Below are 25124 nucleotides of genomic sequence, written 5' to 3'. Positions count from 1 at the left end.
ACAACAAAAGCATTGAGTAACACGCTCATTGAGAATGATGACATTTACTTTAATTGTGCAGCTGTTCCTCCAACAACCCAGCAGCCACCTGTAAAATATCATACAATGCAAACATAACAATAACAAAGCTTGAAATGTGAATGTACACTTTTCCCCCACAGCCACAGAAAGTTCATTGCGGACAGAAAAAAAAACTTCCTATGCCTACTTCATTGATTTAAGTTAAAAAAAAACACACAGAAAACTGCAGCTAAGATTACATAAAGGGTCAGATTTTCCATTTCTGTGTGGCAGTGTTTTTGTGCATATGTGTGTGGCTGTTTGCTTTGGCTGGCGGAGGGAAGGCAGCTGGTGTGGTGTTCTCTGGGCCAGACTCGCTCCTCACCCTCTTTTCTAGTAAGTAGGAGTAAAGCAGCAGCAGACTTTCCCAAAGTCAGAGATCGTTCTACAGCTTGCAACGTGAGTGTATAAAAAAAGTGGTCAAATTTTGCCATGATGCACGGTTGGCTTCCTTACAAGTAGGGAAATGGTGTTTCATCTAAGAGACTTATTACTAACTAACCATCTTCTAAAGAGGAAGGGTTCATACCCTCTATTCACGTCTATTTTGGGCTGTTCATCTTCTGTTCAGCTCTGTTTGGGCAGTTATTTTCTTCAGCTCCACATGTTTTGCTGGTAATTTGACAAGCATTTACTGTAAATGCAGTCAGCAGTTCATATGCGAGTCCGAATCAAGCACAAATCAAGTTCTCTTCTCTCTCCCTCCCTTCCTTCCCGCTGTTTCCATAAGCCGCTCCACCACCAGCACCGCGACTGTCGTCACTCGGCTTGTAATGAACCCACCTCCATAGTTTTCGGCGCGGAAACTCTCAGGATCCAGGATTTGCACTGTATTTGTTTTCAGCGTTTTCTTTTTTTTTCTTTTTTTAGCAGACATTGGCCGGTGTCACTCCACGCTTTAAATGATTCGCTGGATGATCACATGCGTTTAATTCTGCAGGATCACATTATGGTGAGAGTTTGAAAAAAGGTCTTTGTGCAGGCAGTTTCAAGACCCTCTTTTCAACCTGATTCTGCTCCTGACTGTAATTTCTTTGTTGAGCAGAATCGAGGCTGAGCTGTGAGCAAAAAGAGGGGATTTAAATACAAGTGAAACCTCACACTGATGCCGACAGATAAGCCTGAACTGCATGGTGGTGCAGGGGATTGCCAGTGAGCTTCTGGCTTGTATGGATAATGATCCTGTCTGGAGTTATGATACCATGGGATCATAGTTGACCTTGTCAGCCCTTGTAGGTTTAAACCATTAAGGCTTCAGGGAAATTCATGTTATATCGTGCATGATGTTAAGCTTTCGCCTGATCTGTCTGGTAAGGAAATTGTGCAGCTATGAATAATGACCATGGAGTAATTTTTCTCTTCTGCTGTCTTTTCTGTTATTCCAACTGTTCGAGCTGCAGGATATAAAGATATCTAATTGCAGTTATTTTTGACTGCTGTTTCAATTATGATATGACATTGGAGAGAATTATAATTTTTGCATCATTATTATTTTCATTGAAAAATATCTGTTTGTAGAATACGACTTCTCTCTCCTTTTCTTCCGCCCCAACCGGTCAAGACAGATGGCCGTCCTCCACAGAGCTGGGTCTGTCTGACGTTCCTGTCTGTTATAGGGAAGGTTTTCAACGCCACCGTACTCTACGGGGGGAAGGTTGGGTCTATGTAAATCATGGATAAGCTATCGAGTGTGGTCTATACCTAGTTTGTAAAGTGTCCTGAGACAACTTTTGTTGTGATTTGGCACTATAAATAAAATTGAATTGAATTGAATTACAATAGACTGGGGCATCTCTGCAGCGCATATTTTGCCATTAACAAACATTGTGTCTCCTGTGATCTGGATATTTGTACTGGTCCTTATAGCTTTTTCGATAAAATTCTGAATCACTGAGTAGCCTTAGAATAAATGTTTAGCTTTATCCAATAGCCTACAAACGAGAAGCATCCCTGCTGTCATAATCCCCATATACAGTACCGACCTATCCGGTCAACCTGTTTAATGCTTGGATGAGCAAATGTGTCTGTATCAGCTTATATGAAAGTCCTGTCTCTAAACATCGACATTGTTGTCAATAGACCAAAAGTAGGTCCTTTTGAGATTGAATCAAAAATAGATCATCTAGTCTTAGGTGGTGTTGAGTTTCTTTTATTTATCATGTTCTTTACTTTTCTATGTTTAACATTTCTCCACACACTCAACACACAGCACCAGCTGACTGGACATGAATTTGTTCAACTGGTGAAGTTAAGGCCCTTCAACTGCTTGTCACGACTTTCCTTTTAAATGACAATCACTGATAGCTTCTTAAGCTCATTCTCCATCTAATTCCATTGACTCACAAAGCACTCACACTGAATCCCTATGTAATTCATCCTCTGACAAGCTGACTTTTCTGATGAGGCCTGTTTGCAGTCTCTGTGTCTATATCTGAAGCTCAAACAGAGCATCTCTATTCTGTTCAGATGTGTATAATGAAAGAGGAGCTTACTGTACCATGACGCAGTTTATTGAGTAGAGCTGACCTGTTTCTGTGGTATACATGCTGAGTATTGGAAAGTTTCCTGGGATTCTGTACCTTCAGTGGTATCCCACAGAGACACTTGATACAACATTTTCTGTTCCAAGCATGAAGGGCTGTGTGGTTTCTGTACGTCAAAATATGTAAACATATACAAACTTAATGTTATACAGGACTTTTATGGCTCTAATATAGTGAGGATGTAATTACCTGTGTGTGGTTTGCAGTTTTCTTGGCAACTTAAAATCACAATATTCTGACAAACTGTCTTTTATTTGATGTTTTCTCATATACAAATGACAATATAGAATATTTTTAAAGACTTTCTAATTATTAATATATATATATATATATATATATATATATATATATATATATATATATATAGTCCAGCACAATGTTGACACTAAGGCTTGGGGAGTCAGTAATCTATGTAATGTAAATGTTAAAAGGCTTGCTGTGCCGGCAGGATGTTGGCCAAGCTGTTTGTTCTGTCGGCCTGAATGGACGTGTTGTATCGCCTCTCTACAATATCCTCTCTGTGTCAGTGACAGACTGCCATACTGTACATTCTGGTGGAGGCAGGAGTGGGCCGAGGGGTGATTGAACTCTCTACAAGGGCAGGTTCCTTCACGAAAGTCCATTTTCCACAAAGATTCTGTAGAAGAATCTTGAACTCTGCCGCAGGTTTTCAATGCTTGCCACCACAGGGTCACAGCCCACTTCATGGCACATATCTCAAACCAGCAAAGGAAAGCAACGGCATCCTTAACAAACAATATGAAAATAGTGTAGCGGAGTGAGGATTTTACTAGCCTAAGGGACATTAAACATACCTGGTACATTAAGAACTTCCCCAAAACAACCAGTTCATGTAACAGAGCCTCCACAGTTGGAATTACAAGGCTTTTGCACAACAGTAGCTGGCTTCATTTCTTACTCATGTAGGAGTGCCTTGACATATCACAAATTCTGTGTTAGTAGGCTCTTGATGGTAGAAGGAGAAATGTGGTGGGTGGGACAACAACCTCTGTACTGCAACAACTTGCTTTTGTATGACTGTTCCTAGTTCTGTGCTGCCACAGCTTGTTTATGTATGAGTAACAGGCATACTTTAGCAGGCCACACGTCAGCATCCTGTGAGAGTTTGGGGTGCTAGAAACCAACACATACAGATCTACTGTTACTCTTAAATGCGGATAGAATATTTTCACAAATTATGATTCAAGTTCTGTGGTTGGGCCACATGACAGCAAACTGGTCTCACATCCCTTTTCTACAGCAGTATGTGTACTGTAAGTAGCAACACATATTTCAAGTACCTTTTTTTTTACTGTCATTTATTTATATGCTCTTGCTGTCAGGAAAGCTGCTCCCCTAGTCCGTAGTTAAATGTGTCAGTTTACAGTGTCTGATGGACCAAATCTTATTCACTGAGAGTGATGTTTCTGCCAGGAGGTGGCAGCAGCACTGTAGCTACCTGAGTCACACACACATGATGTTTGTCAGCACACACACCATGGACAAGCACAACTAGCTCAGAGCATCACTGATGAGCTTCATTTGTCTTATTTTTAGTTTGACAGCCACACTGCTGAGGATCAGATAAGATGGCATTTTTAGATATTCTCTGCAGTGAGATGCATCTTCAAATGGTTGACTTTTTAGTAACTTGGAGAACCAGCTTTTTTTTCTTGACTGACAACCGTGAAGTTGTAAAATGTCATACGGTTCTGCTCATGGGGTGTGAGGACAGTAACTTGGTATTTCTCTTCTGTTCCCCAGACTCATACTATAATATTTACAAAATGTATAGTCATAGTAAGCTGTATTCAGTAATGCATTAAAATATTTAGGAATTTAAGTATATGCAGTTACAACCCTGATTGAAACCTCTCCAAAATAGCAAGGTATAATGGAAGAATTGCACATCTCATCCAAGTAAAATACCTTTTTTTTTCCTGCTGTTTAGTTTTGGCCATACCGCACAGGGTTTAAACGAAACGCTATGGCCTCATCTGGTTATGAGTTAATGGACGATGATGAGGTTGTGAGCTGTATATACATATATATAAATATATGTGTATTCATGTCTGATATATCAAATCAGGTGCATCGGAGGACTGGTGTTTCTTTATGTTAAGACAAAGCAAACCTTGTTAGAAACACTGCTGCAGCAATCAATATTCTCTGAAAAAAGAAGGATTAATGTATGCGAATAACTTGAATCCTGAGCATATTTAACAACAAAAACAAGCTTATGTTTTCATATCTCGTTACTTGGGGGTAATTACCAGTTTACCATGTGGGTTGGGAATGGAGGCACCACTGCAGAAAAGATATGTGGATTGACACTACTACATTAAAATAAGGGGATCGTTTCCCTAGTGAACACCACCAGAAACCAGACCACAGCTACCACACCCTCACTTCAAGTCCAAGCTGTGTATATATGTATCCAGGGCAGAGCGAGAGAGAGAGAGAGAGAGAGAGAGGGAGAGAGAGAGGCGTGGGCCGTGTAGTGATCACATTACCATCCTCTCTCTGGGAGACCACTGAATGAAACGACAAAGCAGAGATCCCCTCCTCGGACATCCTGCTATCTGTCTGTCTGGGTCTATTGATGACCTGCTTTACACTAATCAATATGTGAAACGGGGACAGCTGGCCTCATGGATGTGTGTTGTAGTAGTAGTAGAAGCACTGTGTTTGTAAAGGTCATTCAGTAAAATAAATCAATATATGATTTGGTATATAAGGTGGTACTGCAGGTTGAGTGTGGGTTATCTCATAACCTTTTGGTACCAATATTGTTTTACATTCTTTTTCAGTTGAATGAGGATTAATCTGCAATTGTGAAAATTCACTTATCAACATTTTAGAAAATATTTGCTGCTTCCAGCCTCTCAGATTTGCTGTTTTTGTATTTTTGGTCCTCAGATCTGCGTCTTATCAAGCATTAAAGGTGGTGATGCGGGACATGTCACTGTTATGAGGGATTGGTTTGCCCCCAACATGGCAACATCTCAGGTTAAGATAAATGAGGATCTGTCACTGATGAAATAATGTGGTTGGTACTCCTATTTCTTTTTTTAAACAGGCATTACTTCAGAGAATTTCAAAGAATTTGAGTATTTAATGTAATCCAGGAACACCCTGACAGCCAGAGATGAGGTTAGTATTGAGCTGTTTCCATCTACTTTAAACTCCCATGCAGGCTTGTCGCCTCAGGCCCGAATGCCCTGACATACACACACTTACTGTAAATACACGGACATGCACATACACACATGCGTGCTCAGCAACATGACACGAGTGCCTACTGCAGCACTTTGTTGTGCTCACTAACCCAGTTAACTGTAAGTTGAAGTCAATACAGCTCCACTTGAACCAGGGTTTTCCATGCATGCTCTCTGCTCACTGTTTCTGCCCCAGGATCAGTAAATGGGGGTTACAACTCTTTGTAAAGTGGCTGGCCAGGTCAAGCTCTCTGTCCCTATTTAAATGGCCCAGTTTCCAGTGTCTTGACTAGGGATGGGATTTGTATAAGATCTTACTAGTATCGATTCTCCTCATCCGTCCTATTCTTTATCGATTCCCTTATGGATTCCTGATCAGTTTTCTGTGCGGAATACAAGTTGACCTACACAGGTTTTCAATTTCAACAGAGAACTGTTTCATTATCTGAGTCTGCAGCTCTCTTTTTTACTTAGGTTTTCTGGCTTTTCAAAGAAAACATCTGCTATGTCCGCCTGTATGGCTAATCTCATTATAACGGCACACTTTAGACCATTTCTTGCACTTCACCATGACTCTTTGTTGCAAGTTTCAAGCAGTGTAGATGCACTGTATGAATTTGACGTCATTGCTTTTGCAATGAAAAATATGCCAGTATTGATGAAAGGAATTGACAAGCTCCGAGGCAAATGATCCCAGTTCGGATTCCAATTTGTTACTGGTCCTCAAGTAGAACCGCTTCTCGATTCCTATCCCTTTTTAAGGAACCATAGACTAAATGTTGCACCAGGTGCTAAAATATTTCTCTCTTGGGAGGTAGGTACTTTCCAGAAGTTCAGGAACTTTAGGGACAAGCTTTACAGGGCTCACCACTGCTGCTGGTCACACATAGATGCCATGGCAACGAAACGTGTACTGCTTCATGAAACAAGGAAGTGAAAATCTGATGTCAACCTTAAGACCAGGTTGGACTTTTCTTGTTAAGTAATGTTAGAAACAAAGTTCAAATTTAGGGTTGCACGGTATGAAGAAAATATCTAATTGCAATAATTCTGACTGGTATTTTTGCATCATTGTCATTTTCATGTAAAAAATGATCATGGTGTGATTTTTGTGTTCTGTACCAACAAAGAAAATTTTCTTAAGTCCGTAGAAAAAGACTTGTAGTGTGTGACATCTGCAGCACCACGATAGTACTAAAGCCAGGGATCTTCCCAAAAATGATGTAAAGTGTGACTTTCAGTCACTTTCATTCACATAGAAAGCAGAAAGAGGACCTAGCACTACAGATAAGTGTAGTAATATCCTCTCTATGACGTTCCTGGCGATGAGATAGCACTCAGGCAACACAGCAGTGTTGTAGAAAGCATGGAACAAAACTGGCTGAGGTTTAATTCACATCTCCCTCTCTTGCTCCCGTCTTTCTCTCATCTTGTTTTTTCTTCACCATACTGCCTGCAGTCTTGTTCACTCCCTTCTTTCTTTCTCTCTCACTCTCTCCCTCTTGCTTAATGTCTCTCTGCTCCTTCTCTTCCCCCAAACTCTTCCTTCCTGCAGACTGAGCCAACAACACATCAGAATTGTGTTGGTCCATTGCATTAAAGCCTCCCCAGTCCCCAGTGTTCAGCTCTGCTTCCGCTAACTCCCACTGCTTGACTCAGTTTACCACGTACCCACATACACCCACACACACAAACACGCACGCACGCACGCACGCACGCACGCACGCACGCATGCACGCACACACACACACACACACACACACACACACACACACACACACACACACACACACACACACACACACACGCACACACACACACACAGAAACTCTAGTATGCTCTCATAAAAGCATGATTCTTTCTCTGCTGTATTGATTCTGATGTATTGCTTTTATACTGCTGTGATACCCTGAAATAGCTCATGTTTAATTTTTTTTTTCTTCCACCAATCCGTATTTGTACAATGTCCGTTATAATATGCACAACTGATTAGATGAATGCAAAAGCTAAATCAAAGATCACTTATTGGTTGCAAGCACGACAAACTAAAGAACTAATTTGAGTTTGTGTAATTCTGTTTTAGTTGTTTTTTGTATGAGTGAATCAACTATTCAGACTAAACAATATAGGATCTCTGATAAGTTTCAGTTTCTTTTTTCATGTTAGTAGTGGAGAATTCTAAACATGCAACCATGTAGAGACAGAATACACATGCCGTCGTGTAAATAAGATAAGCTCTCCTTATATGAGCGCCCCCCTAATATAATGGTAGGGGAAACACTGCATTACATACACAGTGCTCAATCTGCTTAATAACTATGTCAACAAAACCAGTAGTGAGGAAATGGTATTCCAACAAAGGCAACACACTGCAAAAATGAATTTGTCCTCCCGGATTTTCTGATTTATTAGTTCAGGTTAGTGCATTGTAGAAGTCCCATTTTACTGTCAGTTCTTGCTAAACTGCAGCAGCGCTTTGGCTTTATTTTGAAGAGGGATGATTGTTGGGGGGGGGGGGGTCTTGTTTCAGCTGTCAGAAGTTGAAAGCACAGTTTCTAGTTTGCTGGTGGACATTTGGATTTTTTTGTTTATGTTTAAATGTGCTCATTTGACTCAACTGATTACTTTTAACAGAAGGTTTTTAATCATAAGTACAAACAAATGTACAAAGGCGTGATGCTGGACTTCTACACTGGCTATTAATACATGACAGACTTGTGCTTTAAAAGAAAAAGTTCAACATTTTGAAACTGGACTTATTTGCTTCTTGTAGAGAGCTAGATGAGAAGATGAATGCCTAGCAGCCAGCTCAGTTTTTCTCAGCATAATAACTGGAAAAAGGAGGAAACCAGGCACAGGTTACCAGGCAACCAGTGGAAGTTACTGTTCCCATTACTGGCTAAGAAATAGCCTGTCACATAACTTTCTGTTAAAAAGGTACATTTCTGCATTTATACTATACATATCAGAATGGATCAACTAAACAACCTACATCATGTTCATTTGTGAGCGTAAGAGGAGCTGGTAGGTGGATTTAGTTCACTTTGGACAGAGCCAGGCTACCAGTTTTCCCGTTTCCAGTCTTTCTGCTGAGCTGAAGTTAACAGTATGCTGTAGTTGTTGTAGCTTTATATTACCATTACTACCATACAGTAGGACTAGGCGAAGTATTCAATGTATAGTTTTTCAGTTAGCATGGAATAGAAAATAGAGCAGATTTCCAAAAGAGAAGAGAGAAGTCATGGTAATATAGGCTATGTAATACATTTGTGTGTGCGTGTGTGTGGGTGTGCGTGTGTGTGCGTGCGTTAAAAGTAGTTGCCCTGTGGTCTCAATAGCTGCTTAGTTTGTTTGATCCTACAGATGCATATACGAAGCTGTTCCGTTCACATACACACTCTGTCAACCTCTTAATGTTTTGACAGCTGGGCTTGATAGGATACTATTTTAAGGGTGGACCTATCTGTGCTTGTCTCCCCGCTGTCATGTGCATACATAAGTGGCATGCTTGCCCGTCTGGTTTGAGGGTGTCAATTTGATAGGCAGTGTGTGGCATGGTCCAAGTGGCTTCTGTCAAAGTGCTGCACTAGATGTGATTTACGTGGTGCTAAGACATTCTGCACACTCTGAACAATGAGCTAATCTTTTAAAAGCTTTCAATTTTTTCACTTATTCAACATACTCTCCAATGTGTGTGTAATTATATATTGTTTGAAAAGGTAGTGAAGTTTGTTTTTGAGATGGTTTCCTGCTAGCTGTAGCAAAGATTCCTGCAGCATGTGTGCATGCCATGTAGGGTGCACATGTCTTTTTTTATTATCCATTTATGATAAGTATTTTCTAGGTGTAGTGTCACAAACATTGATTTCATTGTCTTTCTGTCCTTCAGGACCTGCACACCATCTACTGCCACCTCTACCACATGGACGTCCTCTCTCACCTTAGGGAACATCAGCTAAGGTGAGTCATTTTTTATTTCAATTTCATTTCATACCAAATTTAGTGTTACAACCACAGAACCCATCTACCGTCTGTCTGAGGAGAATTTTGCCTCTGGGGGGGCAACGGTGAATATTTGGATCTTTCTGGTTTAGCCAGAGGATATTCGTTCAAGACTTTGTCAATTGTTTACTGCCCAATTAGCATCTTTAGACATAAGAATGGAGTTGGGGTTGTGAGATTGTGTCTCTGTTACACAGATATCTGCATATGAATGCAGATGAACAATAACAAAAAGCTAATGAAAGCTAATTCCTATGCAGTATCTCATTATAGAGATTAATGTTAGTCTGACTCTGAGTTTTGATTTGCTGCCATGAAATGAGTTGTCAATCACAGTATCAGTTTACCAAAAATAAATGTAGATTAGCCTTTAGGCCTACTTTCTGCTTGAATTTGTCATAATGTGACACACCCTACCTAAACCGGTTTAGAGTGCTTACAATGTTTTTACAAATACCTTTTGCCCCAGGTAAGTCCCCCCTCTCCTCCCCCTAACCCCACCCTCAGCTTTACCATTCAAAGGACGTTCAGGCGCCTTTCAGACATTCACACATTCATACCGAGCATGTTTGAAATGCTCTGCCTGTAAGTCTGGAATGTTTTTTTTCTTTGCTAGTTTAGTTCAGTTGAGCAGGTGACAACAATGCCATTTGAAGAGGCCGGTCTGAGCCCTCTTCCTAACTAACAGTTATGTAACATTATGATGTGAACTAATTACAAGAAATAAATCCACAATGACAGAGACGGATATAAACATCTAATAGACAGCTGTTGAATAATACAATGGGCCAGTTAGCAAGATACAGTACTTGTGAGTCCATTTGAATTGTGTTTACAAATGCTGGTTCTCTTATTTGGGTTCAATCGACTAAAAACGCCGGAAAATTTTGCTACAAAGTCTGACTGGCACTGTAACACTGTGAGCTGACAGTCAGTAATGACGGTGTCTAAAATGGGAGAGCTTGTTGGATTTGTGATGGATTGTTAGAGCCAGAAATGTATTAGAGACGTGTTTGGAGAGAGAAAGTGAACATCTTTGTCTTTCTGTCTCAGGTCGATGTGTACCTCGGCCAGGTATGAGAGACATGAGGCCAACCACATCCTGTTCTAGTAAGTACAACCTCTCACACTGAGCAGGAAGTGCTCTGCTATGTTCTGCTGCACTCACTCTCTTTTTATTCAAAAATCTGCTGAGGAACGCTTATTTTATTCAAACAGGAGTTGCTTTGTATATTTTTATCATCCAGTCGAAGTTTCACAATATTTATTCAAGAATATCCTGCTTTACAATCAAAGAATCCTTTACACTGACACTGCTAGAACAATACCAGTCTGTCAGTTTTGGCCACTAAGCAGCTGCATTAGTGTAAACGATACCTTGCTCAGGGGCACATCAGCATACATCACCTCAAAAAAAAAGAAGCTTAATAACTCTCTAAAATTGATGATGCTCTCTTTTTTCCTCCAAGCTGGAACTCGGAACTTGACGTCTCATTACGTTCAAAGTTGGAAAAATATCATATTTAATGGGTTAGCCAGGTTAGCCATTGTTAGCAATACTGGCTGATAACAATGCATTATGCTGTATTTCATTGCTACAGTGAGAGCTGAAGCTCTGCAAGATCTCCAATTGGGAACTCAGAAATTACGACTTTTTTAGTCAAACAGGAACATATTATTCATTTGTGCCAATATTTATGCTAATGAAGGAAGACCCAGTGCATCAGACTGGATCATTGATATGTTTGAAATAGTCTTTGGCAACAATGGGAGCTCTATGACACAAAGGTATGAGATGTATCTGGCTTTTTTGTAGGAACAATTATTGTAAGTTTTGGTCTTTTAATTAGATATGTTGACAATAAAAACTATATAATATCACCACATTTATCCTTTAAAATGGCTCAACATCTACTTTTTGTATGATCATTTCAAGTTATACCACACTTTTTATACCAACATTTCTAAATATTCCCATCCCATAAAGAATATTACAATGGAAAATGTGAATTAGGGCTGCTGAATCATCCACATTATCTGCTGCTTCTTAAATAAACTTCCAAACAGCCCTGTAAACTCAAATAAATGTAGACAGACCTACTGATAACCTGTCTGTCAGGGTATGTGGATAAATGGATACAAAGATGGATGAGGCAGATGGTAAAAAGAAGAAGTGGCTCATAGACACTGGTCAAGAGGAAGGCGGAGTAGCAGCAGAGAAGAGAAATGAGAGATGGCTAGTGAACGAGGGAGAGGGGTGTTGAAAAGAGGAGAGAGCTGATGATGAGATTTGAAGGGAGGAAGTAGCTGCAAAGAGAGTTGTAAGAAGGTATATCAAGAGAAGACATGACAGGAGTGTAGAGGAGGATAGAAAACAAGAGGGGAAAATGCTAACAAGAACGAAGGAGTAAAGGAAAACAAGAGGAGGAGACACGAGAAAATTAAACGAGGGGAGAGATGAGGAATTTAAAGCAAGGTTGGAGAGAGATGAGGCCGGGACGTGGAGGAAGTGTGAGAGATGGAGGGAGGACAGAGACAGATGAGAGGATGAAAGAGAGAATCTCCACTTGCTCTTGATGTATTATCATGCTCACTAGACACACATTTAACACTCAGTGGTTTAATTTACCATCAAGTAACACACACACACACACACACACACACACACACACACACACACACACACACACACACACACACACACACACACACACACACACACACACACACATACACACAAACACACACACACACACACACACACACACACACACACACACACACAAAATCTTTTTCTCCTATACACTCTCCTGACTCTGTACCAAGGGCTAGTCTTAAGCACTTTAACCCAGAACAAAGCACCTGCCATGTTCAATTAGTCAGCTGTCACACACACACACGCACACACACACACACACACACACACACGCAATCATGGTTCCACCAGGGAAACCATAAGAGTAATCGTGTTTAAACCCCAATAAGAAACACGTATTTTTATTTCTCCTTTGAAGCAGTTATTTTAGCCTTTCCAATGATAAAGTACACCAAAAGCAACAAAAAATGGCTGAATGAATGGATGATGCATGCCTTCGGAGGACGGCAACTGACTAAAATGCTCCATTTTGTGTGGTTTGTCACCCTAAAAATGTCAAGATTTAGTGAAAAATGCCCCTCGCAATTTCCAAGCTTTCCCATTTTCAAAAGTTGAAAAATGTACAGACATATGTCTCTTTTTTTTATTTTTTTCCTCAAATCAAAACCCCTACTTTGTAGTTTTCCATAACTGTCCAGCTGTGTCACCTTTTAGATAAATAACCTGCGTTTTCCATCCAATTTGCAAAGTGTGTTATTTTTAAGTTAGATGTGAAAGAGAATAACCTCTGCCCATAAATTTCACTGCACCTAGAAATTGTGAGTATACATATATCACACATAAAAGCTACTGTCTTCTGCGCTGACAGGGATGAAGAGGCGATAACATTACAATCTTTCCATGAGGTGATGCTTTTCCCACGATGATGCATCTCCTATCTCCACTCTTCAAACACTCCTCATTTCTCAGTCTATGTTCCCAGTCTCCGTATTCATATTCATATTCATAACCATGGTCACAGACACAGAGTGTTCTCTTCTGAGAGACTTCTTCATGTATGATTGCTCCTCGACTTGCTGCTAACTCGGGCACCGAGCTTATTAAGAAGTGAATGCGTCTGGCGTTCGGGGTGAATACATTAAATGTTTTCATGAAATAGCATGGGCAGTCAAAAAGCCCATGTTTTAGATGTGTTCACTTTCAGATAAAAGTATTCCATGTTGCAGCTGCTAAATGAATGACGGACAAATATAACGTGATTCTTTCAGTGCTTTTTTTGTCCATCCTTTAGCCCGACTGCCTGTCTTAAATAGATTCTCTCCACCTTGCAGTGATGGCATATTATATCATGGCTCCATAGTGCTTGGCATGCTAAGAATACATTTATGCTAATGCAAAATGCAGCACTTGGGATTCAAAGCTCGGATGTGCACTTTATATTTTCTTTCAGACTTATCTGTCTTCAGTTCTCCTTCCATAGGCTAACCCCCACATTTTTCAGTCTTGGATAATAAGTTACACCAGAATTATCTTTTGCTCACTAAACCATAAAAGACAACTATGGTGACACCTAACATGAGGGTGCACCAGAGGTACTGACATAAATCTGGTTTTAACGTCAGGAAAATTTTAAACTCATCCGTCTGACTGATGACATGTTATTTGTTCATTATCCTTATTATTAACCTTTGAAATATGATGTCCGTAACTTTTTTGCCATCAAAATTACTGCAGGGTGTAACGTGTTGATAGAAAATAAAACCACAACTTAAAGAGCCCAGTAACTAAAAGTAACTGAGGAATTGAATACATCAAATATATCAAAAAAGCACATATGACAAGGAGGCTCAAAATATACCTAAAACACATACAAGTTGATTAATCTCTATCATCAACCTAACAAAAATGGGAATGTTGAGATTTCTAACAAATTAGATGTGAGGTGTTGTGAAGAACAGACTGCAGTGTTTTATACTAGTGTGTTTTCTTTTTCTCTCTGTTCCAGTCCAGACAGCATCGCTACCTGCTGGTACATCCTGCTTTCTGGATCAGTCTTCGTCAAGGAGCACATGTACTTGGCGAGGTGTTGGTATGTAACAATCACACACACAAAGACAATGACAGAACAGCATCATGGTGGGGTGAGAAAAGAAGGTGCCATATGTAGTGAGAGCAGGTGGGATTTGTCTGACATTGCACGTCTTGACATTGTGCGTGTGCGTGTGCGTGTGCGTGTTCGTGTGTGTGTGTGTGTGTGTGTGTGTGTGTGTGTGTGTGTGTGTGTGTGTGTGTGTGTGTGTGTGTGTGTGTGTGTGTGTGTGTGTGTGTGTGTGTGTGTGTGTGTGTGTGTGTGTGTGTGTGTGTGTGTGTGTGTGTGTGTGTGTGTGTGTGTGTGTGTGTGTGTGTGTGTGTGTGTGTGTGTGTGTGTGTGTGTGTGTGTGTGTGTGTGTGTGTGTGTGTGTGTTAGCTATGAAAAGACATTTATGTAAATTAAATTGAACAGCAAGGTTAGGGGATAGTCAAACATTTTACAGATATTTATGAAACCAGCTCATCTGTTCATGAGACTGTCTATGCCATCTAATGTGAAACTGGATCCAGCAGCAAGTTAGCTTAGCATAACTGATTGGAAACTGACCAATTAATCTTCTGAATAGTCCGCGGATTAATTAATTAATCAATCGTGTGGTCTATAAAGTGTCAGAAAATACTGGGAAACATTGTAATTTTCTAGAGAACAAGGTCATTAAATGCCTTGTCCTGTCTGACTTCCTGGAGTCACCGCAGGTTGCATGGCAGGATCAGGACCCCAGAAAGTGCACAGGGCTTTAAATCCAATTTGACATAGTGGCCAAATGGTGGAATTACAACTTCCGTGTCCGTCAGTTGATGCAATTGAGCCTCATAAGACTTTTCCCCATTGTCTTACATGTCTTTGGGCCCAACAGTGCCGATCATCTGGTATTTTTAGACGTATTTTTCATCTTTATTTGCCACTGAGCAGCTTTCATAGGACTGAACGGGGCTCTGCCTTGATTGCTGTATCCAGTAATCTTTGTACAATCATGGGCAAGACTTAGTGTTCTCAATTTAGATGATATAGTTTGCTGTATGGGGTTGCATTACACTAAAATGTCTTTCTAATATGTGAAACACAAGTGGGGGAAAGGTTCAAGTGCATTAATTTAGTAGACTCAATCATAAAAGACTATCAGGTCCCCCTCCCCAGACTCGTCAGAATGCCAAAAAAAAGCCTTGAAATACCTTAAACACAGATGGTGCACCTGTTTAAACAGTCCATTTGATTGTATTAAGAAAACCTGTGACAGAAAGTGTTTCAGTTCGCCCCTCAGCTCCGTGTTTATCTTCCCTCTCCTGTTATAGTTGGACTGAAACAGAATCAACACATGCCAGAAACAGAAAGGACGTGGCGTTGGTCATGAATTAAAAATTATTGCAAAAGTAAAGTCTCACTCTCCAGCATCATAATATATTCAAATTAAAGGGTTTTTCTACCCGTCATGGAATTTCTGGAAGAAGAAGCAGGTTTTGGTGAGTTGTATCCGAAATAGTTTTGGTATCTGAGTGAAAGTCTAGGGAAATGATGGATCCCTTTACAGGAATGTTCCAGATGAATACAGTACATTTTTCACTTCTTGTTGCATTAGTTGGTGGTTTTCACCTTGTTTTACTTTACTGTTATTCCCTTAAGACATCATAGAGTAGTCCTGCAAGTCCCTGCAGATTTCACAGATTACATGTTTGTACTAGTCTGTCCATATAATAAGATCAAATTTGATTCCTTCCCTCTGTATGTTAATTATTTTCGCGAATCATCTATTGATCGTTTGGTCTATATAATGTCAGAAATTAGAGGAAAATGCTACTTCTTAAAGCTATAGGGGACATCTCTGAATGCATTGTCTAATGCTTCAGAACCTAAACATATAAAGACAAAAAACAGCATCTAATCCTCTCAACTGACATGGTGGAGGAAGGCAAAGTGGGGGGAAATGTAATTAAGGACTTTCAAAATACTTCAGCACTTTCTGTATCACTACAAAGAAATCAATCTGAACAACAGCCAAATGATCTACCTACAATAAGTGTCCTTCGCAAAGATGGCTGGACACTTACCTCCTCACCACTGCACGGTCCAGCTCGACTTGACTAACTAAACTCGCCCTTTTTTGGTTTTCCATTAGCAAAACTTGTGTATGATACCTGGTACAAGTACTACCTCGGTCAAGCTCGAGTGGAGTGGATACTAAGGTGGTGTTGAGCGTGTATTACGAGATTCAACTCATGTCCGTGGAAGAGACGAGAGAGAAAGACGTTTTAAGTGTTTCGATGCTTTGTAATAAAAGCTTTTAAATAACTAAACAACAGAGGACTTTCATTGTGATGATTTTATAGGAAATTAAATGTGTTTATCCACCGTTTTGCAGCTGCGCCTGAAGCTCTAAATAGCAACAGCAAACTTTGCGATGTTAAGAATGGGAGTACCTGTGGTGATATCCCAACTATTCGTATATTCGGGTACATTTTATGAAACTAAAAATAAGGTTCTGCCTGCATACCTCCGGGGTGACACGTTTACTTTTTTGTAGCCGCAGCAGTGGAAAAATGAATCCCTTGCGCGCTGGGCTGGCTCATCAGTTATTTCTCATATAAGCAATAATAAATAAAGTTCATAAAACCTGAATGCGACAGTTGATGCAGTTTCTTGTAGTGAAGATGGACTCTTTGAAGGAATAGATAAAAGTAGCTGGTGCGATGTTAAGGCAGTTTATTCAACAACAACAACACAAAGCACTAACTGAAGCAGAAAGAATAGTTAGTCAAGTATCAATAACCTCAGGGCAGCTAGCACTGACCGTGTGTGTGTGTGTGTGTGTGTGTGTGTGTGTGTGTGTGTGTGTGTGTGTGTGTGTGTGTGTGTGTGTGTGTGTGTGTGTGTGTGTGTGTGTGTGTGTGTGTGTGTGTGTGTGTGTGTGTGTGTGTGTGTGTGTGTGTGTGTGTGTGTGTGTGTGTGTGTGTGTGTGTGTGTGTGTGTGTGTGTGTGTGTGTGTGTGTGTGTGTGTGTGTGTGTGTGTGTGTGTGTGTGTGTGTGTTCATTCCAGTTTGGGTCAGTTGATAACAGAGTGAAGGGTGGGGTGGGGGAAGGTCGGTGCCCTGTAAAGGACTGGAGGGTGTACACACAGGGGGTGTAGGAGGGCTTGGAAAGAGTCACAGTAGGAGCTAATGGGGGGAGTTTGTGTGTGTGTGTGTGTGTGTGAGGAATGCGGAACCCCTGGCAGAACAGTGGCAGGCCATGTGTTCCTGAGCAGCCTGCCCGCCTGGAGCCCAGAAGCACATCCAGGCAGGAAATGAGCATGCTACACACACACACACACACACACACACACACACACACACACACACACACACACCTCCCTGGAGCCATTAGACAGACAGACAGACAGAACAGAACAGGGTAGAGCGGGAGGGAACACGCGCACACACACACTCCTCCCTCAGTTAAAGACAAACTAAAGGCTTTACAGTCACTTACTTCTGCTTTCTGAGGAAACTTTTCACTCGTTCACACTCTGGAGTATAGAACAGACACACTTGGATCTAAACCTGGATTACTGGAATATTGTACTCCCCCTCTCTCATACTTGTGGATAATATGCTGGATATCATTTCACTTACAAGGAATCCAAAGAAGCGGACCGCCGAAATTCTTGTTCCTGGTTCGTAATCTCCAAGCTTTTGTTTCTCTTTTATTTACATCTTATAGTTCAGAGATTGCAGAGCTAATTCAGTTGAGCTTTTTTAAAACTCCCTCTCTCTCTGCGCATTCTTCAACCCAGCGCACTCCATTTCCTGCCTGCCATAGTTTAACCAACTGGATAGCCAGGAATTCCCCACAGCGCCGTGGCAGGATAGCTCTGTGCTCTAAAAAACTCTCTTTTGTGTTATCCTTTTTTTTCATTATCTTAAAGAGAAAAAGATGTCTCTTTTACTTTAGAATAAAAGAAAAGTCTGTACTGTCCTCAGCCCTATGTTCAAATGTTTAGTTGATGACTGTTGATGAGTTATTAATGATTTAATATGCAGTGAAGATGGATATGATACACAGGTGTGAGCAGAGATATTTCGGCTGTCCACCAGAAGGCATTAAGATTCAAGATTCAAATAAACGTTATTTATCCCCGGGGGTAATTACGAAACATAATGAAAACATTATGAGTTGGGGTTATTTAAAGCTTTAGTTACTTGCAAATGATGAAAGCTAAACTTTATGAGATTCGATAATGGATTTGGAATCGATACCGGATTTGGTTTCAGTAAAATGCTACTAAACTCCAACCCTCTACTGGAAGAAGGATTGTTCATATATCAGTGTTTGAAACTTGACTTCCTTGAACCTCCACAAGTAAAACATTTACCACGCTGCTCACTTTTCATCCGTGTCCTCGGGTTTTCTGGGAACTTGCAGCGCAAAAAGATTAGAGCAAGATAATCTACAGTAGAGTGAAATTAATGTCCACTCAGTGAATGGTTATGTCTCCCTAAGCTACGAGGATACTTTAACTCACAGCCTTGGAGTTCAGCAGCAGCTGTCGGCGGGGCCCTGTTTGGCTCTGATACGCTGAGGTTTGAATTAGGCCCTTAACTGATTACCCTGTTGTTTTGCAAATGAATCGTAATGTTTCTGAATGACCCACTACGTCATTACTTTGAGCCTGTCTGGTAATTTTTGATTTACGTGCTTGTGTGTTGGTGGTCTGTCTGTATGGTGACTGCTGGCCAACTCTCCCAGTCTTCTTTAATGTGTGTGTGAGTCAGAGTGGTCAGTATTTGCCAACCACTCAGCCACACTGAGAAGGAGAATAATTTCTCTGTGTGTGAGAGAGACAGAAAGAGAAAGAGAGAGACTGTGGTCTGTGGTTTTCTTTCTTTACTGTTGGTCATCATTACCATGGAGACATTGTTGCCAAATGGGCCTGGATCCTGGGCCCTGTTTGGGTTTGGATTTTTGACCGAAACTCTCTACTGACTTAAATTCCACTCAAAGATTGTTGTCGGTATACTGTGCAGCATCACATACCTTGGCACTTTTGAAAGTTAAGTTCTTATTTGCAAGTGTACAGTTTGTTTGTAGAATGTTGCTGCATTAAGACCAGCTTTAGATCTGCAAGAAAAAAAACAAATGGACTTGGATGACTTTGTTATGTGAATGTCCTGTTTCTACTGTTTACCTCATGATTGGTGTGACCAAAGATAGAATAATAGCCACCGTGATCATTTTCCAGATACAGTGTGTGCCATGTATGGGCGTATGATAAGCCTTCAAACATGTGAATTTGTCGCTAAAACTGGACTTCCTGAATTTAATTTCATGTCTCGCCAGGCCATATTCAAAGCCTATTTCAATATTTATATCAACTTTATTCTCATATTGTTTTATTATTTTTATTAGACACCTCCCTTTATTACTATTTTGCACTCCAGCACTGACACCAGCTCAGAGTGCGTGTGTGTGGCCTTAGTATCTGTGCCGGCTGTCATGGTCTATTGCCCCCGGGCACTGCAGCTGTCACTAGACCAGGGCTGAACCTGTTCTCCCGTCTGCCAACAACTTGTTTCTGCTGGAAAAGAGGGGAGAAAAATCATCACCTGCTGGAAACCAGCACAGGCACAGCTTCAGTGCTGTGGGAAGAGCTTTCCATGCCAAGGAAAGATGACTTATTTGAAGGGAAACAAAAGTAAAAGTAGTAGTGCGCAAGCATCGGGTTTTGCATCAGCTTCTTCAGGTTTGCTCAAGAAACCTGTTCACTTCAAATAAAACTTATTTTATTTCATGCAGAGATAGAGTTACTACTAAAGAACTGGAGTTCAATGCGGTCTACTGCAACAGTGAGTTTCCCTGCATACTATACTTTAAATAAATTTGTAAAACAAACTTTCCACACTAAAGCTATGATTCATGGACTTCTCTTTTTTTATCAGCACGTTTGTTTGACGAGTTCATGAAACTCTAAACCCACTTTTATTTTACCAGACTAAACCTTTGGCCGTAGTGGGGTTTTAGAGGTTTCTCTTATTTCCTCTGTGAGACACCAGCTGATGCGTCAGACTTCAGTTCAGTCAGGGAAACAGAAATATTTGGTGGGCACAAAGTCAGTTACTCACTATGAGTTGACTTAAGTTTGTTGGTTCTTCGACAATTGTGGGAATGCAGTAGGTCAGAGAAAGAAGAAGGAGCAGAAATGGGAAGCTGCGCAAAGGTGTTTAATTGTCCACACACAGTACATACATTAGGTGTGCAAGTCTGCAAACTCTAGATCTCCTCCTGCCCCTTTATCAATAGCAAACTGTATGTCTCCTTTGTTTGTCTCACCACTCTGTCAGCTTACACACACACACACACACACACACACACACACACACACACAGACACACACACACACACACACACACACACACACACACACACACACACACACACACACACACACACACACACACACACACACACACACACACACACACACACACACTCAGTGCACTGAAGAGAAGATGGGCTTGGCAGGCTTTGTGCTGCGCTGACAGGGACCATGCGTCTCGCCTCAGTGAAGTGTGGAGAGATCTGTCAGAGTTGGGCTGACCTCCAGGCTAAGGGCTCTGAGAGAGCTCTGCGCCCAGCAGACTGCATTCCTCCCTGGGAACCCTTAAACCACGCCTGAGTGTTCATGTTCCGGTGGAAGCTGTTGTATAAGACAGTATATGGATTTTGTTGTATTTATTAATTTACTTACTAGGCTTTGTGATGTAAGACCATATGCATTATTTTTTATTTAACCAGCTCTGAATATTTAAGTTAGTTAAGTTCGTACTGACTCGTTGATACCATTTTTTCAAAGATAAACAAAGAATAAACAATCCTCTGGAGTAAAACAATTTGGGGAATCTTAACTGGTCGGCCTGGTTTTGTTGCCCATGTGTTGGAAAGCATCTCCCTCACTGATGTGTCATCTTGAGGAATGCTTTCTGCAGCTGAAACTGACCTCTGATCTCAAACCAGGGAGGCAAGCAAAAGCAGGATTTCCCGAGAGGGGGGTCTGTAAAATATGACTTGAACAATTGATGCATATACAAAAAAAATTAAGAATATACAAAGAAAACATAAGTATTGTGTATAAACCCCTTTCCATCATTTTTGGTTCATTCTAATGTGCTAAGAAAATTCAATTCAAAGGGATAATGGCTGTTAAGGTCCCTGGATTCACCTGACCACTGCACTTTATGGAAGAATTAGTGATTCATATTTTGTACATTTCGTGAATAATTGTTACATGTAGAAAACCTGATATAATCCTTTTAGCCTTACTTGTGTTGCCAAAAAACCCCAAGGCTGTATCTGCAGGGATGGATGTTTCACCTCATTCTGGGAATCTTGAGTCTAAACATGTGGCTACACAGCGTAGCTGAGTGCATGTGGCAGTGAAGTGTCAAATAAATCCAATCACAGCTAATTTAGCCCTAGTTCAGCTACAATGAGAATGGTTTCCACCAACAATATGGTCATAGTTTTTATCCAATGGCAGCTTTCTTCGACTTGGTTATCATTCCTCCCTTAGAAAAAAATCAGTGTGACACACCAAAGCTTTGACTTCACAACTGCTTTCTTTACTGTTCCTAGAAATTCTCTGTCTGAATAATCACTGCTCATCCAAGCTTGAGCAGAACAGATGCATGTAAAAAAAAAAAGAAGAAGTGGACTTTCATCATTGTTTCCATTATCAGAACACATTTTGAAGTCAGTCTTTCATCTGGGCATTAAATCAAGAGTCTGAAATTGTGATTAAGGATGTGATGAGATGAAAGTGTGTTTGTTTCTTTTTGGGCCCAGAGAGAGGAAGGGCCAACAGTAAGACGAGAAGGAGAGGATGAAAGGGAATGTAGAATGGAGATTAGGAGAGATGGGAAGAAAACAGCAAAGCGTAAAATAAGCTACAAACGGACTGCCGATTTGACCATTGTCAGTCTACTGAATGGGCGTTCTCAGTTTATTGTCTCTACCATAGATATAAGGCAGTGTGGCCCTACTGTACCCCCTAGTTCAGGCCTTAGTAAGCCATTATCATATATTGTAATGGTAGTATGATGGCAGGAAGTGGTGGATGGTTATATACATTTAGGACTTTCACATGGGAGATCCAATTTTTGCATCCTGTTTGAAACTGTGACTTTTTAAGTTTCATACATTATGTTCTTTAGTATTTTAACCCAAACCACAATCTTTTCCTAAACCTAGCCATGTAGTTTCGTTGCCTAAATCTAACCAAGTAACGGCTGTTTTGTTCTAATTCACAATGTGACTCCCAGACCATTTCAAAGTGACATCAAAGGGTCCTAAAAGCAACCGTTACCATGTTAATATATGATAACAGCTTTCTAAACCCCCCAGAGATCCAGGTATTTAACCACTAGTGGATCTCCACACCAGACATTTGGACCAGTCCCAGCATGGTCAGATACGTAAAATGAACTGATGAAGCCTCTTGGGTGAGAGGTGAAACGTCTTCCTAGACAAACGACCAAGTCCAGTTGCTTTTGACTTAAATTTCTTTGTGGAAAACGATGACCTGGACAAATAAGAATATTTACAAGCTTTCTAAAACTTACTGGTAGGTATAGCAGACACCTTCTAACCCATATCAATGAGCCTGATAACCGTTGATTACGGCCACTTGATAGATTGATAACGTCCAACGTGTTGGGGGTGTTGGAGAGAAGTGAAGTGGGCAAGAAATGGGGAAGGCAGCAAACGGTGTACAGAAGGAGGTGGAAAACAGCTGACAGAAAAAGACAAAACAGTGGAGGAGCAGGGGACAGCGAGAAGCTTAAAGGAGAGGGAATATTTAGAAATCAGATGCAAAAAAAAGGAAGGCTCAAGACAACCAGAAGTGAAAATATTGGTGTGGAGCTGAAGGGCAAAATGAAGAGACATGAAGGAAGGATTAGAGAAATGAGAGCAAAAAGCTGTAAACCAGAAGTAAGAGGGGAGCGACCGTGTGAGAGACAGTGTGAGAATGTAAACCAGGAAAGTAATGCGAGAGTGAAAGTTGGCCCTCTCCCAGCTCAGCACGCTTCCATAATTAAAACCAGCCGCTTCTGCAGTTCTTAAACAATGCTGAGTCGCCACTTTCAGGGTGCCAAAGGGAGCGATACATGTTCACAGGCCAGTCTCTTCTCAGGGATCACCGCACACAGTGATTGAGCTGCTCAGATGGGGTATCGCTCACACACTTAGACAGTACATGGGAAACACAGAGACATGCATAATTACCGTATGCCTAAGTACAGACACGCACGGTGGGAGACCGTTTTCACAGATGTGGAAAGAAATTTCTCAAAACTCTAACACACTTTAAAACACCTGATTGTTTTTAATTATGGAGTATACTGGCAGCTGAGGAGTGTATGGGCTTCACTTTGCCTGTTGCATTACTTTGTGCACTGTGCACAGATATTATGGTGAGCATTGTTGGCTCCAGAGCTGAAGCAGTTAGTCCATTATTGGATAGTCAATCATCTGACAATTAATAGGCAATTATACTGATTGTTGATTAATTATTAGTGTAATTTTTTAAGCAAGAATGTCAAACACATCCCATGTTCCAGCTTCTCAAATATCAGAATTTGCAGGGTTTTTTTTTATCATGTATGATAATAAACTGAATATTTGGCTTTTGGTCCCCCTGGCTTTTTGAAATTCTAACATGCATTTTTCTCTTTCAACAAATGTGTTAATATCATGTTGATTAACAGATTAACTCATAAAAAATCCCTTTCTGTTGTGTTTTTCACACAAGTTGTGAATGGCCTTGGAGGTTTTAAAACATTATGATTTTAAAGTGACTTAACAAGATAGTCACAAGAAAGAACATCTTTCTGAAATTAGTTTAGAAATGAACCCAAAAAGCCTTACATATGTATCCCTCAGACTGTGGCTGTAAGGAGAAATTTGTAACAATGTTTTTTCTTTTATCAAATTCTCAGAAGTTGACTATGACATCATGTGAGTATATAACAGTCTGACCCACATGGTCCTACCACAACATCAGCTGTTCTTCTGCTTATCAGACCAACAGCAGACTGGGGCTCAACCTGTGAGGCCTGCAGACACAGACTCACATTGTGCTAAAAACTATTAACTGCTAACACAGTGTTGTAATGAAGCTTGTGAATTCACTTAAGAATGCAAGCTGAAATGGCTGTGGTCAGTTGTCCGTATCGATTTGAATGATGAATGCCAACACCAGTCAGCTGCTAACAGAAGAATGTTGGAACTTACATAAATGTTCCCAACATGTTGAAGCAAAATGTTCAAACAACATGTTAACGTTAGCTAAGCTTTCAGTTTGACAAAATTAAAAGCTTCAGTATTACTTAGCCTGCATGATGTCTGTGAGAATAATCTCTGTGTACCATACAAATATGTTCTATCGAAGAGGTAGATTGAAGATTACAGCCCCTTTATTATGAGAAAGTATGTGTTTTAATTGTTTATATGCTCGTTTAATGTTTAGAACTTATTGCTGTTGATTCACACTCATCGGCTGGAAGTGAACTGAGTTTTCACTCAAATTTATTTAGCAGAACAAGTGGCCACACCTTAAAGTCATAGCCTCTTTACCAAATGTTGAT

At 40.6% G+C, this 25124-nt stretch overlaps 1 protein-coding gene across 3 annotated transcripts in view; it reads left to right on the top strand.

The window, feature by feature from the left end:
* The window catches only part of rapgef6 (Rap guanine nucleotide exchange factor (GEF) 6), a gene marked incomplete at its 5' end in the record, with an annotated part of 147517 nt that overhangs the window by 23618 nt on the left and 98775 nt on the right, over positions 1–25124 (top strand). For 2 of the 3 annotated variants that reach the window (XM_083926496.1, XM_083926495.1), the window contains 3 exons: positions 9711–9781; positions 10877–10933; positions 14425–14508. In XM_083926496.1, the coding sequence (XP_083782622.1) occupies positions 9711–9781; positions 10877–10933; positions 14425–14508 (212 nt within the window). Of the gene's footprint in view, positions 1–9710; positions 9782–10876; positions 10934–14424; positions 14509–18023; positions 18158–25124 lie in introns of those variants that run through there. The other variant, XM_083926497.1, reaches the window with a different exon arrangement.

This window comes from Echiichthys vipera (assembly GCF_963691815.1).
Source record: "Echiichthys vipera genome assembly, chromosome: 14".
In the NCBI taxonomy this organism is placed as follows: domain Eukaryota; kingdom Metazoa; phylum Chordata; class Actinopteri; order Perciformes; family Trachinidae; genus Echiichthys; species Echiichthys vipera.
This window is presented reverse-complemented; position numbering and strand designations above follow the sequence as displayed.